The sequence below is a fragment of the Heptranchias perlo genome, chromosome 22 (assembly GCF_035084215.1).
Source record: "Heptranchias perlo isolate sHepPer1 chromosome 22, sHepPer1.hap1, whole genome shotgun sequence".
Lineage (NCBI taxonomy): Eukaryota > Metazoa > Chordata > Chondrichthyes > Hexanchiformes > Hexanchidae > Heptranchias > Heptranchias perlo.
In genome coordinates this window covers 36,811,294-36,825,278 of record NC_090346.1, presented here as the reverse complement: position 1 = coordinate 36,825,278, position 13,985 = coordinate 36,811,294, and the positions used below count along the sequence as shown (strand labels likewise).

The following is a 13,985-nucleotide window of genomic DNA, read 5'->3' as shown; positions in this document are numbered from 1 at the left end:
ACACACTCAGCCCAACACGCACGCGCGCACTCAGCCCAACACGCACGCACACGCACTCAGCCCAACACGCACGCACACGCACTCAGCCCAACACGCACGCACACGCACTCAGCCCAACACACACACTCACCCCAGCACACACACACACACACACACACACACCAACACACACACACACCAACACACACTCACACACCCAACACATACAAACACTGGTAGATTTTTTTCTTCATCACCTGGGCGGTAATCTGGCGGGGTTGATTGCCCATCCTTTTATAAAGCCCACCTGATTTTCATTCCATTGATTTTAATGGAATGAAAATCAGGTGGATTCTGTAAAGGGAGCACAATCCACCCTGCCAGATTACCACCCAGGCAGCAAAGACAAAAATCAGCCCCACAGTGTCTATAGAACATTTTCTAATCCAAAAAAATAATATGCAGACTGTACCTGTAGCTGGCCAAACATCTTGCTGTCTGGTCCTCTTCCTGTCAGTCAAACTCCCAAACCTCCAGGGACTACATTCCTTGCACCCCACCCTGGAGCACACTGGTCCACATGGAGAAAGGGGAGATGAGAATCTTCTTCACCTTCTCCGATTTGTTTCCTTTCCCAGCAGCACTGTTCTACGTCACAAGAAGCATAGTACCCTAAACCAAAGCCTTCAACATCCATGCAACAGCCTCCATGACCAACTATTTGATGATGGCTGATGTATTTTTGCTAACTGTATAACGTCCTTTACTTCACACAACAGTGTCAATAGCTGAACTCAGTACATAACGGTGGTTACTTAAACCACTGGAGATTGTACCATAACTGAACCACCATTGTATATCTACAGAATTCCAAATTAAAAGGTGCAAAAAAACTTTCATGATCCTAATCAAAATAGACCAGTAGCATATTTGAGAAGGAAGAATTCTTAATTATAGGCTGAGGTAATGCCATACAAAGTATATCACTCTTTATGTATGCCACTGTTTTCATGCTTAAGAGCTTCCTACCTTGGTAGAATTAATTGAAGAGCTTTGAAACAAAACTGAGGAGCCCAACCTGTCCTCAAAGAGAATGTGCTTTTATGACAGTGGATAGGAGGTCTCTCAGGAATGGTCACTTGATTTCTTTGTAGTGTAGGCCTAGTATTTAGTACAGTCTCAGGCAAACTCAGCGGGGACTTCGTTTAAAGTAAAACACCGCCTCCAATTACGCTGTAAACTGCATGACAATGAATAGCATGCAGTGAACTCAGTGTCATGAATACTTTCTATCTGGTGCTAGAAGAGCATGTCTGCTTTGAGGAAATGTTTGTTCCTGCGCTTTACAAAGGTAACAAGGCGGGTCGATAAGGGTAGTGCATGTTATGTAGTCTACATGGATTTTAGCAAGGCTGTTGACAAGGTCCCACATGGCAGACTGGTCAAAAAAGTACAAGCCCATGGGATCCAAGGGAGAGTGGCAAGTTGGATCCAAGATTAGCTCAGTGGCAGGAAGCAAAGGGGGTGTCGATGGGTGTTTTGTGACTGGAAGGCTGTTTCCAATGGGGTTCCACAGGGCTCAGTACTAGGTCCGTTGATTTTTGTGATATACATTAATGATTTGGACTTAAATGTAGGGAGCAAGATTAAGAAGTTTGCAGATGATACAAAAATTGGCTGTGTGGTTGATAGTGAGGAGGAAAGCTGTAGACTGCAGAAAGATATCAATGGACTGGTCAGGTGGGCAGAAAAGTGGCAAATGGAATTCAATCCGGAGAAGTGTGAGGTAATGCATTTGGGGAGGGCAAACAAGGCAAGGGAGTACACAATAAATGGAAGGATACTGAAAGGTGTAGAGGAAGTGAGGGACCTTGGAATGCATGTCCACAGATCTCTGAAGATAGCAGGACAGGTAGATAAGTTGGTTAAGAAGGCATATGGAATACTTTCCTTCATTAGCCGAGGCATAGAATATAAGAGCAGGGAGGTTATGCTGGAACTGTATAAGACACTGGTTAGGCCACAGCTTGAGTACTGTGTACAGTTCTGGTCACCACATTACAGGAAGGATGTAATTGCACTAGAAAGGGTACAGAGGAGATTTACGAGGATGTTGCCAGGGCTGGAGAATTTTAGCTATGAGGAAAGATTGGATAGGCTGGGGTTGTTCTCTTTGGAACAGAGAAGGCTGACGGGTGATTTAATTGAGGTGTACAAAATTATGAGGGGCCTAGATAGAGTGGATAGGAAGGACCTATTTCCCTTAGCAGAGAGGTCAATAACCCAGGGGGCATAGATTTAAAGTAATTGATAGAAGGATTAGAGGGGAGCTGAGGAAAAAAATTTTCACCCAGAGGGTGGTGGGGGTCTGGAACTCACTGCCTGAGAGGGTGGTAGAGGCAGAAACCCTTAACTCATTTAAAAAAGTACCTGGATGTGCACCTGAAGTGCCGTAACCTACAAGGCTACAGACCAAGTGCTGGAAAATGGGTTTAGGCTGGGTGGCTCATTTTCGGCCAGCGCAGACACGATGGGCCGAATGGCCTCCTTCTGTGCTGTAAATTTTCTATGATTCTATGATTTCTATGATTCCATGAGTCCTTTAACAAGCATTTATTCTGCAAAGATTGGAGCCCCACAAACATGATAGTTGTGGGATACACAAGATGTTAAGTACATCACATTGGCAGCACTTGCCTGCTATGCGACTGTCTTTCAATAATGAAGCTTTTTCCTGAAACTATTTCTTTTGTATACAAAGAAGCCAAGATAGCACATTAGTGAAATGCATTAGTTACGTGCTGTGAATGATTTTCTCTGCCAGGATGGGGAAAAACTGATTCGTCTTTGGATTCATGAAGTTTACAGAGTCTTTTATGACAGATTGATTGCGGATGATGACAGACAGACATTCTTCCGGATAATTAAACAAACCACATCAAGTTTCTTCAAGCAATCTGTTAATAAGGTAATTGCTGGTGCTATTTGTGATGTTTTTCTCCTGGATGTTTAAAATTGCTCTGGTAGTACTTGTGATACTAAACAAAGAGCAAGCAAGTGTTCATCTCCAAGCTGCTATGCATTCACCACTCCTTAAGCTCATAATAATTGCATTTTTAATGGTATAGTTTTGTGAATGCTGTACTGCCCGCTAAATCACAATGAAAAGCTGCTTGTTTGATTCATAACATCGTATTGAGCAGTTCAGCACCTCAGCATCTTCTGCTGTGCAACAATAGCAAGTAGTTTTGTGTCCACAGTTCCCCAACATGTTGAGTTCCTGATCTTGGCTTTACCATCGGGCTAAGCATTAATTACTTCCTGGACGCAGCCTCTAGAACAACATTGACAAAAGCCTAGCAGTAGGTCTTCTGCCACTTCTCTAGGCCAATTCATTCTGTGTGGTATGAGGAGATCCGAGGGGGTCCCATCGTTAGGGCAAATGATTTGTCAGAGTGCAACTTCCTGCAAAAAATCAGGCCATTCTTACCTGAAACTTTTCCTTCCAGTTTTATCCCTCACTGGCACTTTAATCAGCAGCATGTGTTTAAGTGTTGGTGTTCTGCCTCTCACAGGCCACCTAAGAGTGAAAGAAGTTTCAAGCTATTTAACGTTAGAGCCTGGATGGAAGTGGTGGTGAGTTGAGCAGCACTGTATAAGCAGTTGTTACAGTAACCAGCTGAACAGACACTCAGTTCCACCCTACTCATTGGGATTTTTAATTCAAACTCTTCATTTTAAACAGTACCAATGAGCAGAGCATATGCCCAGTTGTATGGCCAGGTGGTATAATAATCAGCTGGAAACATCCTTCACTCTTAGGTGAACTGAGAGAGGCAGAACACTAGCACTTTGAAAATGTGCTGCTGCTTACAATTAACATGTCGGTAAACGAAAAATATGACTGGGACTGCAAGAGAAGAATGCTGCGACTGTCTGTGTTTTTAGCGAATTCCGCCAAAGCTGTCTTATGCTTTTCAGTGACTTGATCTATGTATCATTTACTAAATTATTGTTTAAGTTTTAGCCTTGAAATTATGCCACGGTATACTATCCTATGAACGATTAAAGCATTCGCCCCAAATTACTCTCCACTATTTCAGTGGAGGTGTTAACCTATAACTGAGTCGTCGCCTCCGTTTAAAATATTGAAGAGGAATTTCGAACAAATGCATCAAGCGCCGTACAATGTTATCTCAATATGTAATTTCAGGTCTTAATTTTTTTTCTTGTCCTCCAATTTTCTCTCTTGACTTCTGCCCCCTTATTCTCTTTCACATAAAATCAGAGTTCCACAGGCAGCAGAGGACCCCTGGTATCCCACTTAGCCAAGACAATGAGTAGGGTCATTTGACTGTAGAACCTTCACAACTAAATCAGAACACATCCTCACCCAACATCCACACGCATGCATTTCCAGCAGGGATTCCTGGATAGTGAGCAGGAACGGTTTGATTTTTTTTTCTTGCTCTTTGTCTTGGGAATACTGAGCCCAGTTGTCATTCTACTAAATTAAGTTAATTTGGCACAAACAAGGATAAAACCCATGACTTTTCTGGGGTTATGCCTCAATGCCACACCACAAAGTACATTTATTCATTGGACCAGAAGGTGACTTTTTGTTCAACTTTCAATTGTTTTAAAAAAAAACGAAACACTCATACAATCTGTTTCCATCCATGTCCTGCAGGTTTTGAGCCATTTGACTCCATCGGGAAAAGTTACTGATGACAATATTCGCAGTCTGTTTTTCGGAGATTATCTAAAGCCAGAGGCTAACGTAAAGGCTTACGATGAGATTGTAGACTTAAAACAACTTACATCAATCATGGAATACTATCTGTCAGAGTATAACAATGTCAGTAAAGCTCCAATGTCCCTGGTCATGTTCAGGTTTGCGATAGAGCACATCTCAAGAATATGCCGCGTGCTAAAGCAGGACAATGGCCACTTGCTTCTGGTTGGTGTTGGTGGGAGTGGCAGGCAGAGTGCTACAAAACTGTCCACTTTCATGAATGAATTTAATCTCTTCCAAATTGAAATTACAAAGAACTATGGCAAGTCTGAATGGAGAGATGATGTTAAACGAATAATGATCAAGACTGGAGTTGAAAGCAAACAGACTGTCTTTATGTTCAATGATAGCCAAATTAAAGATGAGTCATTTGTGGAAGACATCAATATGTTACTGAACACAGGAGATGTACCCAATATCTTCCCAGCAGATGAGAAAGCTGAACTCCTTGAAAAGATGCAAGGTGTGGCCAGGATAGATGGAAAGAGAATTGAGTCCACCCCACTGTCGTTGTATAATTACTTTATCGAAAAAGTCAAAGCTAACCTGCATATTGTATTAGGTAAGATCTCATATTCCTACATTACAACAGTGATTACACTTTTAAATGTACTTCATTGGCTGTAAAGTACTTTGGGACATCCTTAGGTCCGTAAAAAGGCGCTATATAAATTCAAGTCTTTTTTTTTTCTTCCTTTTTCTTTTTCTTTCTTTCTATCCATTTGCTTACTGCCGATCTTGCCAACTATTAAAATAATGCTTCCAAAATATTAGAGGTGAAATATAGAGGTGAAGCCTTTGCATTATGGCTATAAATCTCAATTGGGCCTGAATTTTACATTAATTCAGTCAAGATATACGATGTGGTGTAAGTTGATAATTCAGATCAGTTCAGAATTAAAACTGCTGCTATCACAGAGAGGATTCAGTTCCAATTTGAATCTGGCTCAGATCAATCTAACATCATTTTGGCAGGTGCTGTTAATTGGAATGAATAACCCTGTCCTGCTGCATGATTGTTATCAGACCATTTCACTGTTCCTTTTGTTAGTATAGACAATAATATGCATTTGGATGAATTCTATACTTCGTACATACATTATGCTTGAAATTTGATATTATACAGTCCAGCTTCCTGATTTATTGATATCCACGTAAATGGTAGACATTTTAGACTTAATTCAGAGCAACAGAGTCCAAGCAGAATCTAGAATTAACTCAAAAAAGAGAAGTTGTATTGCCTTGAAATGGGGCTGGGCATACAAGTGTGAAATATGTTTTTATTGTTCCCAGTCTCTCCTTACTCATATAGATTTTGCTTGTTTTCAAGTTGATCATCTCTGTTCAAAAACATGAAGTAATGAGCTTACTATGATTGGGCACAGCAGCATGGTGAACTTGACATGATAAATTCTACCATGATAGCATGGATTGCGAACAGCTGAATAAATCAGCATCTAAGAATTTATGATGTTATTCTTTCAAAAAGTGATGCCACATGCAGTGACAATCAGGTCACATCTATAAGAAATAAAATCCTGGTTATTTTTTTTCCTTGAGAACATCAACTGCTGAATATAGCAAGACTTGGCATGTCTAATCATCTGCAGTAAAAGCCAAATTGCTCAGCATCTAAACCCCCAGCTGGTCTTTCAGCTCAGCGTAATGTGCAAGAGTTTCATTTCAGTAAATCAATCAAAACGGTATTTAAATGAGGCTGTGCAGTTCCTGATTTTCTTGCAGAAAATGTGTTGTGTACTCCACTTGTCCGTATAAAATGGGTGATGTAAGTCAGGTATGTTCTGGTCTTTTGAGATCTTTGAGAAAGTTAGATGTTAAAGCTTGAATCGATAGGTACATTTTTTAATGTGTCATTTATTCTTTGGATTTTTCCAGCTGGATTTTTGATTATTGGATTTTTCTGCTGCATTTTTGTTGGCAGAATCTATTTGGCTACAGTTTTGTTTGCAAAATCTTTGATTCATACAATCAAAAATCAGAATATGGGAATTGCTGTGGGTGTTCCTCTCTGTTGGAGCTTTTTGGAAGAGGAAAGTAAGCATGACAGGAAGGATGGTAGGTTCACTTGCAGCACGGGTGGATTGCCTTTATTTACCCTTCCCCATGCAGCCATGTATACAGACCTAGGCACATCTAATTGGGAATGACTGAGTACAACTGCCTTCACGTGCTCTCCTCCATTAGGGATGTGCTGTCTGCTGGATTCTGACCTACAGAGGTCGACGGGGACTACTGGTGCTAGTGGCAGTGTAGGTGAGCACATCCCTGACTTTTATGCATCAGGCACATCCCAAGCTACCACAGTGTAGTCACTGTTGTAATAGCAAAACGTGGCAGCCGACTTGTGCGCAGCAGGGTCCCACAAACAGCAAATAGATAAATGACCAGAATATCTGTTTTAGTAATGTTGGTTGAGGGATGTTGATGTTGGCCAGGACATTGTTCTTCGAATAGTACCATGGGATCTTTTACATTTACCTGAGTGGGCACTTTGGGCCTCAGTTTAATGTCTCATCTGAAAGATGGCACCTGCAACAGTGCAGCACTCCTTCAGTACTGCACTGTAATGCCAGCCTAGATTATGTGCTGAAGTCTCTGGAGTGGGCTTGAACCCATAACCCCCTGACTCATAGGCGTGTGTGCTGCCACTGAGCCAAGGCTGACACAATGAAGTTTGTGAAGCACTGCATAATGTATCTATCCAATTCCTGAGTATGCTGAAGCTAGACAAGAGAGCCTCTTGGAGGTTGGAGCCCAAGGCCTCCTTAGCAACAGTATTCACAAGAGATACCTTCACTGGGTGAAGCATCTCTGCCATTGGCAACAGTGTTGTAAATGCCTCTGGAGTTCTCAGATGGTGGACTGCATGTCAGAAAAGTGGTAATTCATGACCACACATATATGGGTAGTGGACCCCTGCACAACCGCCACCAGATCTTGCATGGTGTTTTGCATATGCTCAAATAACTACATAAAATGTTCAAGATCAGATTGCAGCCTGCCTTTAAATTCAGGCCCTGTGGTGTCTAAATTCCAGGGCTCTGCAGATAAGGAACAGTAATGATTTTTTTCCTGCAGAAAGAAATAGGCTCACCTTTAATTTGCAACTGCAGCCCTTTAAGAGCTACTGCTACGCCAGATTTCCAGCTCACCTTAGAAAGAGCTCCTAGCAGCCTACCCAATGCAGGCTTGTTATTCATGCTGAATACATAATTAGGTTGACCCTGGAAGATACACCAGGTTTTGACTGTTCCTAATAAGTGCAAAGCTTGCAGCATACCCCGGTCCCTCAACCCAGGCACCAGTACCAAAAATGTACGGCAAAATTAAAATGTAGTGTTAGATTTTAGCTGCAGTACTTTATTTAACCAAGCATCTTTCCATGAACAAATTGACTAAATAAGGAAAGTTATATATGTGTACTGGACTGCTCATCCATTTGATGGAATAAGTAGAGAACCTCTGACTCTGCAAGTTTAAAACTGACCCTTTCCCCCTCACAGTAAATCTTTTGGCTTTCAAATATGGATTTAACAATGTGGGCAAATCGGTAATCTGATTCAAAATGAGTTATTTTTGCAACATAGATGAGAGGTTATTTTTTGCAGCACAAGATCTTAGTCCAGCAGTTGTTTTTATCGTGCTTTTCCTGAAATACCTTATAGAATATTTTGTTTTACAGTCATGAGTCCAATCGGAGATGCCTTTCGGAATCGTTTGCGAATGTTCCCATCACTTATAAATTGCTGTACCATTGATTGGTTCCAAGTTTGGCCAAGAGATGCTTTAGAAATGGTGGCACACAAATTTTTGGAAGATGTAGAATTGGACTATGAAGTCAGGAAAGAGTAAGTCTGCAAGGCATGTTTAGTTTCACTGTAGCAACACATTTCTATACTGTTTACAATTGTAAAAAAAATGCTTGCAACTATACAGTGGAACCTGCTTAATCGCGGGACAACCTCGCAAATTGTGATAAAATGGGATTTTTATAAAGCGGGAAGCAACAAAAGCAACAAAAATCAAGGCTAGTCTGGTGCATAATAACCGTTACTTGCCTAAATTTCATACATCTTACAACAAGGGTGAATACAGTATAACATAAAAATTAAAGCAAGATACTCATGTTTTGTGAGTTTTTTTATGCTGCAAAAAATTCTGTGATTCTTTTTGATGGAGATCATGTCATAAACCTCGGCACTTTTCCTTCCAGTACCTAAAATTGATCAAACATTTCACTATCTTTTGACTCGATGAATTGATGCAGAACACAGTACAGAAACTACCTCTCTAACTTTGGGAATTTCCAGCTCTGGCACAAATTCATTTACATCCTCTGCAGCCTCTGTTTCCGAGTCTTTCAGAGAAGAAATGATTAAACTACCTAAGCAGCTCTTCATCAACAAGGCAATCTTACTTTCATACTTCCGTTTCCTATCCTGGTTCTCATTTTTTTCCCCCAGTCCTTCAAGACTTTTGCTTTTCTTTTCAGAATTCTAGAAACCTGAGATTCAGAAATGCCATGCTTCTGTGTGACTAGCTTTTGAATCCTCAATTCCTTCAAACTGTTCAAAATATCGACAAGTCATGGCGCCTTTTTGAGCCAACTGGAAGTTCAACTTTCATTCCTCACCCATACAACATTAACAAACAGGTGGAAACCAGGTCAAACCGGTTCTTAGGCAAGTTGACCACCAAACCCAGTCAGATTGAGAGGAGAAAGCCTCAGGTTCAAAGGTGACGAGTCTCGTCAAAAGTGGGATTCCTGCATATAAGTGGGATTTGCAATAAATGAAATTGCAATAAATTGAGCCTTTCACAGTTGGAAGTATAGAGGGAAAAATGAGACTTTAGAAATGTTTGCATTAATATGGAAATATCAATTAAGCGAGTTGCAAATAAATGGGGACAACTGTATAGACTTTATTACCAACTTTCTTTCAATCCAGACAGCATTTTGATTTATCTACTCCTTGTGGTAGCGCATTCCACATTCTTATTAATCTTTGGGTAAAGAAAATGGTGAACATTGGTTAACCAAACAACTATGTGGTAATATAGTAGCCATATAATATTGTTTGTGTGTAAAATACTTCATTAATTATAAATACATGTAATGTGAAACCGACAAAAATACTATTGTAAATGAGAATTTTGAGGTTGTCCATGTTTTTGCAGAGTTGTTGCACTGTGCAAGTATTTCCAAGAGAGTGCAAGAGTCCTTTCAACTAAATATTTCTCAACGTTGCGGAGGTATAACTATGTGACACCTACGTCCTACCTGGAGTTAATCCTGACCTTCAAAGTTCTGCTTAATAGCAAGAGGCATGAAGTTGATCTGATGAGAAACCGTTATCTTGTTGGTCTAGAGAAGCTAGACTTTGCATCTTCACAAGTGAGTTTTCTGACTACTTGGTCTTATCCTCCCATTTCTGATTATTTTATTTATACTGACCTGTGAATTATTTCCTGCAGATAAATAAGTTCTTAAGAAGAACATAAAAAAGGCAGAGAAAAGACCATTAATGCTCATCCTTCTGGTACACTAGGGGTGCGTTTATTCTGCAAGTTAAATGCCACTATGAAGTGGTTTCCACTTTGCAGCGATGAGAAAATATAACTAAGGAACCTGAATTTAACATCAAATGGTGTATAACTCCAGTGTGGTGTGAAACCTCTTAATCCCCTTGGCACTTTTTTAGATCTATGTAGGTTTGACTTGAAATGCTTTTATATTGGGGTTAGTAAGGTGCTGAGGCTATTTTTATTGGGTCTTCCAGGCCACTGGTGTCTTATCAAATTAACAAGTGGGGTTCCTGCCAGCCGCGCGAGATCAACATATTGTCCCTAACACCTCACTAAACCCAATGGGCCAGAATTGCTGCCAAATAACGGTGAGTTTAATGCGCACGCCGTTAATAATGTGTAAATCGTCTAGCAACATGGCGAGGAGGAGATACTCCGTGAATTGCGAATCACCACAAGTTGCTGGACGATTTGTGCTGCTCTGCGGTTAGCCTCGCAAAAACAGCAACTCGCCCTCAACCTCCCCGTGAGTTTCAAGAAATTGCTGCATTTGCACATTAATTGGCAATTAAACTCGCCACAGAAAGTTAGGGCTGGTACTTAACAGCGTAAGCACCTTATTAATGATGAGATCGATGTTCCTGCAATGCCACTCAACCTCTCCGGCCTAGAAAGGGAATAGTTGAAGCTGTGGAGTGTCATTCCTGCAGGTAGTAAATTGTTGTTAGAGATTTTTAAAATTTAAAATCTTTTAAATTTTTTTCTTACATTTCCTTTCTGTTTCTTTTTTTCTCTCTTTCTTAATCCGTTCTGTCTTTCCCTCTCGTTATTTCTCTTTCTGTACCTGATTTGACTCTATTTCACCCTATTTTCTTTGCCGTCATTCCTCAGTTTCATTCACCAAGGTCCCAGATGCCCCTTTGCCCTCACATTTCCAGCACAAAAAAAATTTGAGCTGAAGGCTGACGATAAAAGTCGAACTTACAGGGCACGCTCCAGCAAATTCTGGGCCATAAAAGCAAAAATGAAACAGAAACAGAAAATGCTGGAAACACATAGCACGTCAATCAGCATCCGTGTAGAGAACAAACAAGCTGATGTTCTAGGTGTAACCCTTCATCAGAACTTGAAAAACAAACAGCATTCACATAGGAACACACAAAGAAAAGGAACACACACGAGAGAGGAAGTAAGGGTAGAATGACCTGTAATGTTCTTAAAAAGTACAAGAGATGGCAAACTATGCTTTATTAATTATGCTTCAAATTTCCACCCATTTCTCATCTTTACGTGGTCCATCTCTGACTCTTCCCTTCCCTTTGTGAGCTCCTCTTTCTCTCTGTCTCCTGGGATGGGCTTTCCTTGGACATCAATTACAAGCTCACTAGCTCCCACAAACACATGGATTATACTTCCTCCGGACATAGCTCCTGTCAGGGCTTCATTCCTTTCTCCCAGCTTCTCCAACTCTTTCGCATGTGCTCTGATGACTCCACCTTCCACACCAGAGCATCTGAAATGTGTCCTCCTTTGTTTTCAACTGTTGCCTCTTCCAATTATATTCTGTAACTGGTTGCTAGTAGATGCGCAACAGCAGCCTAAAAGTCACTGGAACCTCCTCCATCGGTGGAGAAGTGGAAATAACTGGTAGCAGAAGCAGAGTTTGATAATGTGGTGGCTAATTTTAAAACTATTTAATTGTCTAGAAATTTATGACAAACAATTAAGTCACAACATTTATACAAAAGAGTATGGGGTAGAGTTTCCGCTAGATTGCACTGGTTTTATCAGCGCAATCCAACTGAACCAGCCCAAAAGATCGAGAAAAACCAAGCGTAAGTTACATCAAGCGTAAATTGAGTTTCCGCAATCTTTAACACTGGTTCAGTAATCATTGCTCCTGAAGCCAGCCCCGCCCACAAAAATGGCCACGCCCCCAGATCTAAGTGACGATGGTAGCGAGTTTCCGCCGATTGCGCCCGTTTGCGGCCGTTCGAGGAGAGTCTTCAAACTAAGCTTGTTTTCTTAGGCACGTAGGCATGTTTTAAATATATTTATATATAAAAAAATATTTAATTTACTAAGAAACTGACTAGTGTACACCAATGAAACTAAGAAATAGTCCAGTATAGTTTTATTAAGTCATTTTCAGTGATTTAAAATCAGATTACTCACAGGCGGAGGACTGGGCTCTCTTATTAAAAATGCTTATCTTTTGTGATGAACCCATTTTCAGCTGTATTAATAAAGTTGCACCAGGTTACCACTCTTAAATACATCAATTAATATTTTTTAATGCAAAGAAAAGAAAATAAACAATTACGTTCTCTTACGCTGCCCAATTGTACTGGTTCATGGAAGATTTTATGTTTGTGATAATGCAAATACATTTCTGATTATGCAAAAGCATTTTAGCGGAAACTTGAACAGTAACCTAACCAGTGAAATTTCAAGCGAAATTTGGGCCCAATTTGCCAATTGCGCCCAAAGCGGAAACTCTACCCTTATATTTTTACGGTTGGTGAACCCTATTTGATCTTGATAACCTTTCTCAGCTCTATGTAAAATCCTAACGGGTTTGAAGTTCTGTCCCATCTGTTTTCACATTTTAACACAGAACCAACACTATGGGCCCGATATTAGGAGGGAGGCGGGTTGGCAGTGGGGGGTCGACTGGGTGCGTGGGTAACGCGCCCAGTGAAAGCGGGGTGCTCCGCACGCGATCGCAGCCTAATTGAAGGTACTTACGCATGCTTCCGGGTTTCCCGTTCCGGACCTGTATGTTGCTTCACAGCACATTGTGTCATTGTTACACTTCTCATCTATGGAAAATTGTAAGGGCGGTTTCTGAGATTTGCTCATAGATTTGTTTTTAAGCAATTCATTTGGAGAATTTTGTTTTTCTTTTCTTCCAGCAGGGATGTTTTTGGCGTGGTATGGATTCACTTTTAATCTGAAAGTTGTAGATTTGGTGATGTTTCACTATGGTGTTTCAATGGTGATTATAATCGGATATCACATGATCATGTGTTGTGACATGTGATGTAATGCTCTATTGCGCACACACTGATGTTATGACAGAGAAAATAAAAACACAAGCTGTTTAATGGACTGGTAGATATGTAGATCAAATCGACATGCACAATGAAGGATACAGGCCAAGGATAAGATCTGAAATCTACAAAAATATGACAAACCTCAACATAAAATATTTCTGACGTGCCATTATATTTCTTAACTATTTCAAGAATGTGGTTCTTTCCTAAATTGAAAAGTTAAACAAAAATTATGTAGAATTGTATTTCCATACTTATAGAAAAGTGTCATTAGGTATCTTGAATTAAAGGAAGAGTGATTTTGAAGAATGGCTTTTTACCAGCTTAATATTAATTATTGTTTTGATGGGCATGATTGTAAAATTTCATTTTCATTCAAATGTCCACAAGTGTGAATTATCATTTAGTTCCAGATATAACTTAGCTGGCCTGTGCAGCAAGTAGAACATTTCAGCAGTGATGGTAAGTTTAAGATAGTGGGGGTAATTTTCACCTTCGCCACTTGCACGATAAACTGATGGAGCGGATCGCCACCTATTGTAGAACCCGCCCAATTTTCATTTCCGAATCAATGAAAATTGGGCGGCTTCTATAACAATCGGGCAATC

The 13,985-nt window shown here is 40.4% G+C and overlaps 1 protein-coding gene across 1 annotated transcript in view; it reads left to right on the top strand.

Annotated features, from left to right (window-relative positions):
• Nucleotides 1-13,985, top strand: part of dnah3 (dynein axonemal heavy chain 3) — a 170,403-nt gene that overhangs the window by 129,663 nt on the left and 26,755 nt on the right. The window contains exons 45-48 of the mRNA XM_068003063.1: nucleotides 2,804-2,947; nucleotides 4,670-5,336; nucleotides 8,478-8,643; nucleotides 9,974-10,190. Of these exons, the coding sequence (XP_067859164.1) occupies nucleotides 2,804-2,947; nucleotides 4,670-5,336; nucleotides 8,478-8,643; nucleotides 9,974-10,190 (1,194 nt within the window). The remainder of the gene's footprint in view (nucleotides 1-2,803; nucleotides 2,948-4,669; nucleotides 5,337-8,477; nucleotides 8,644-9,973; nucleotides 10,191-13,985) is intronic.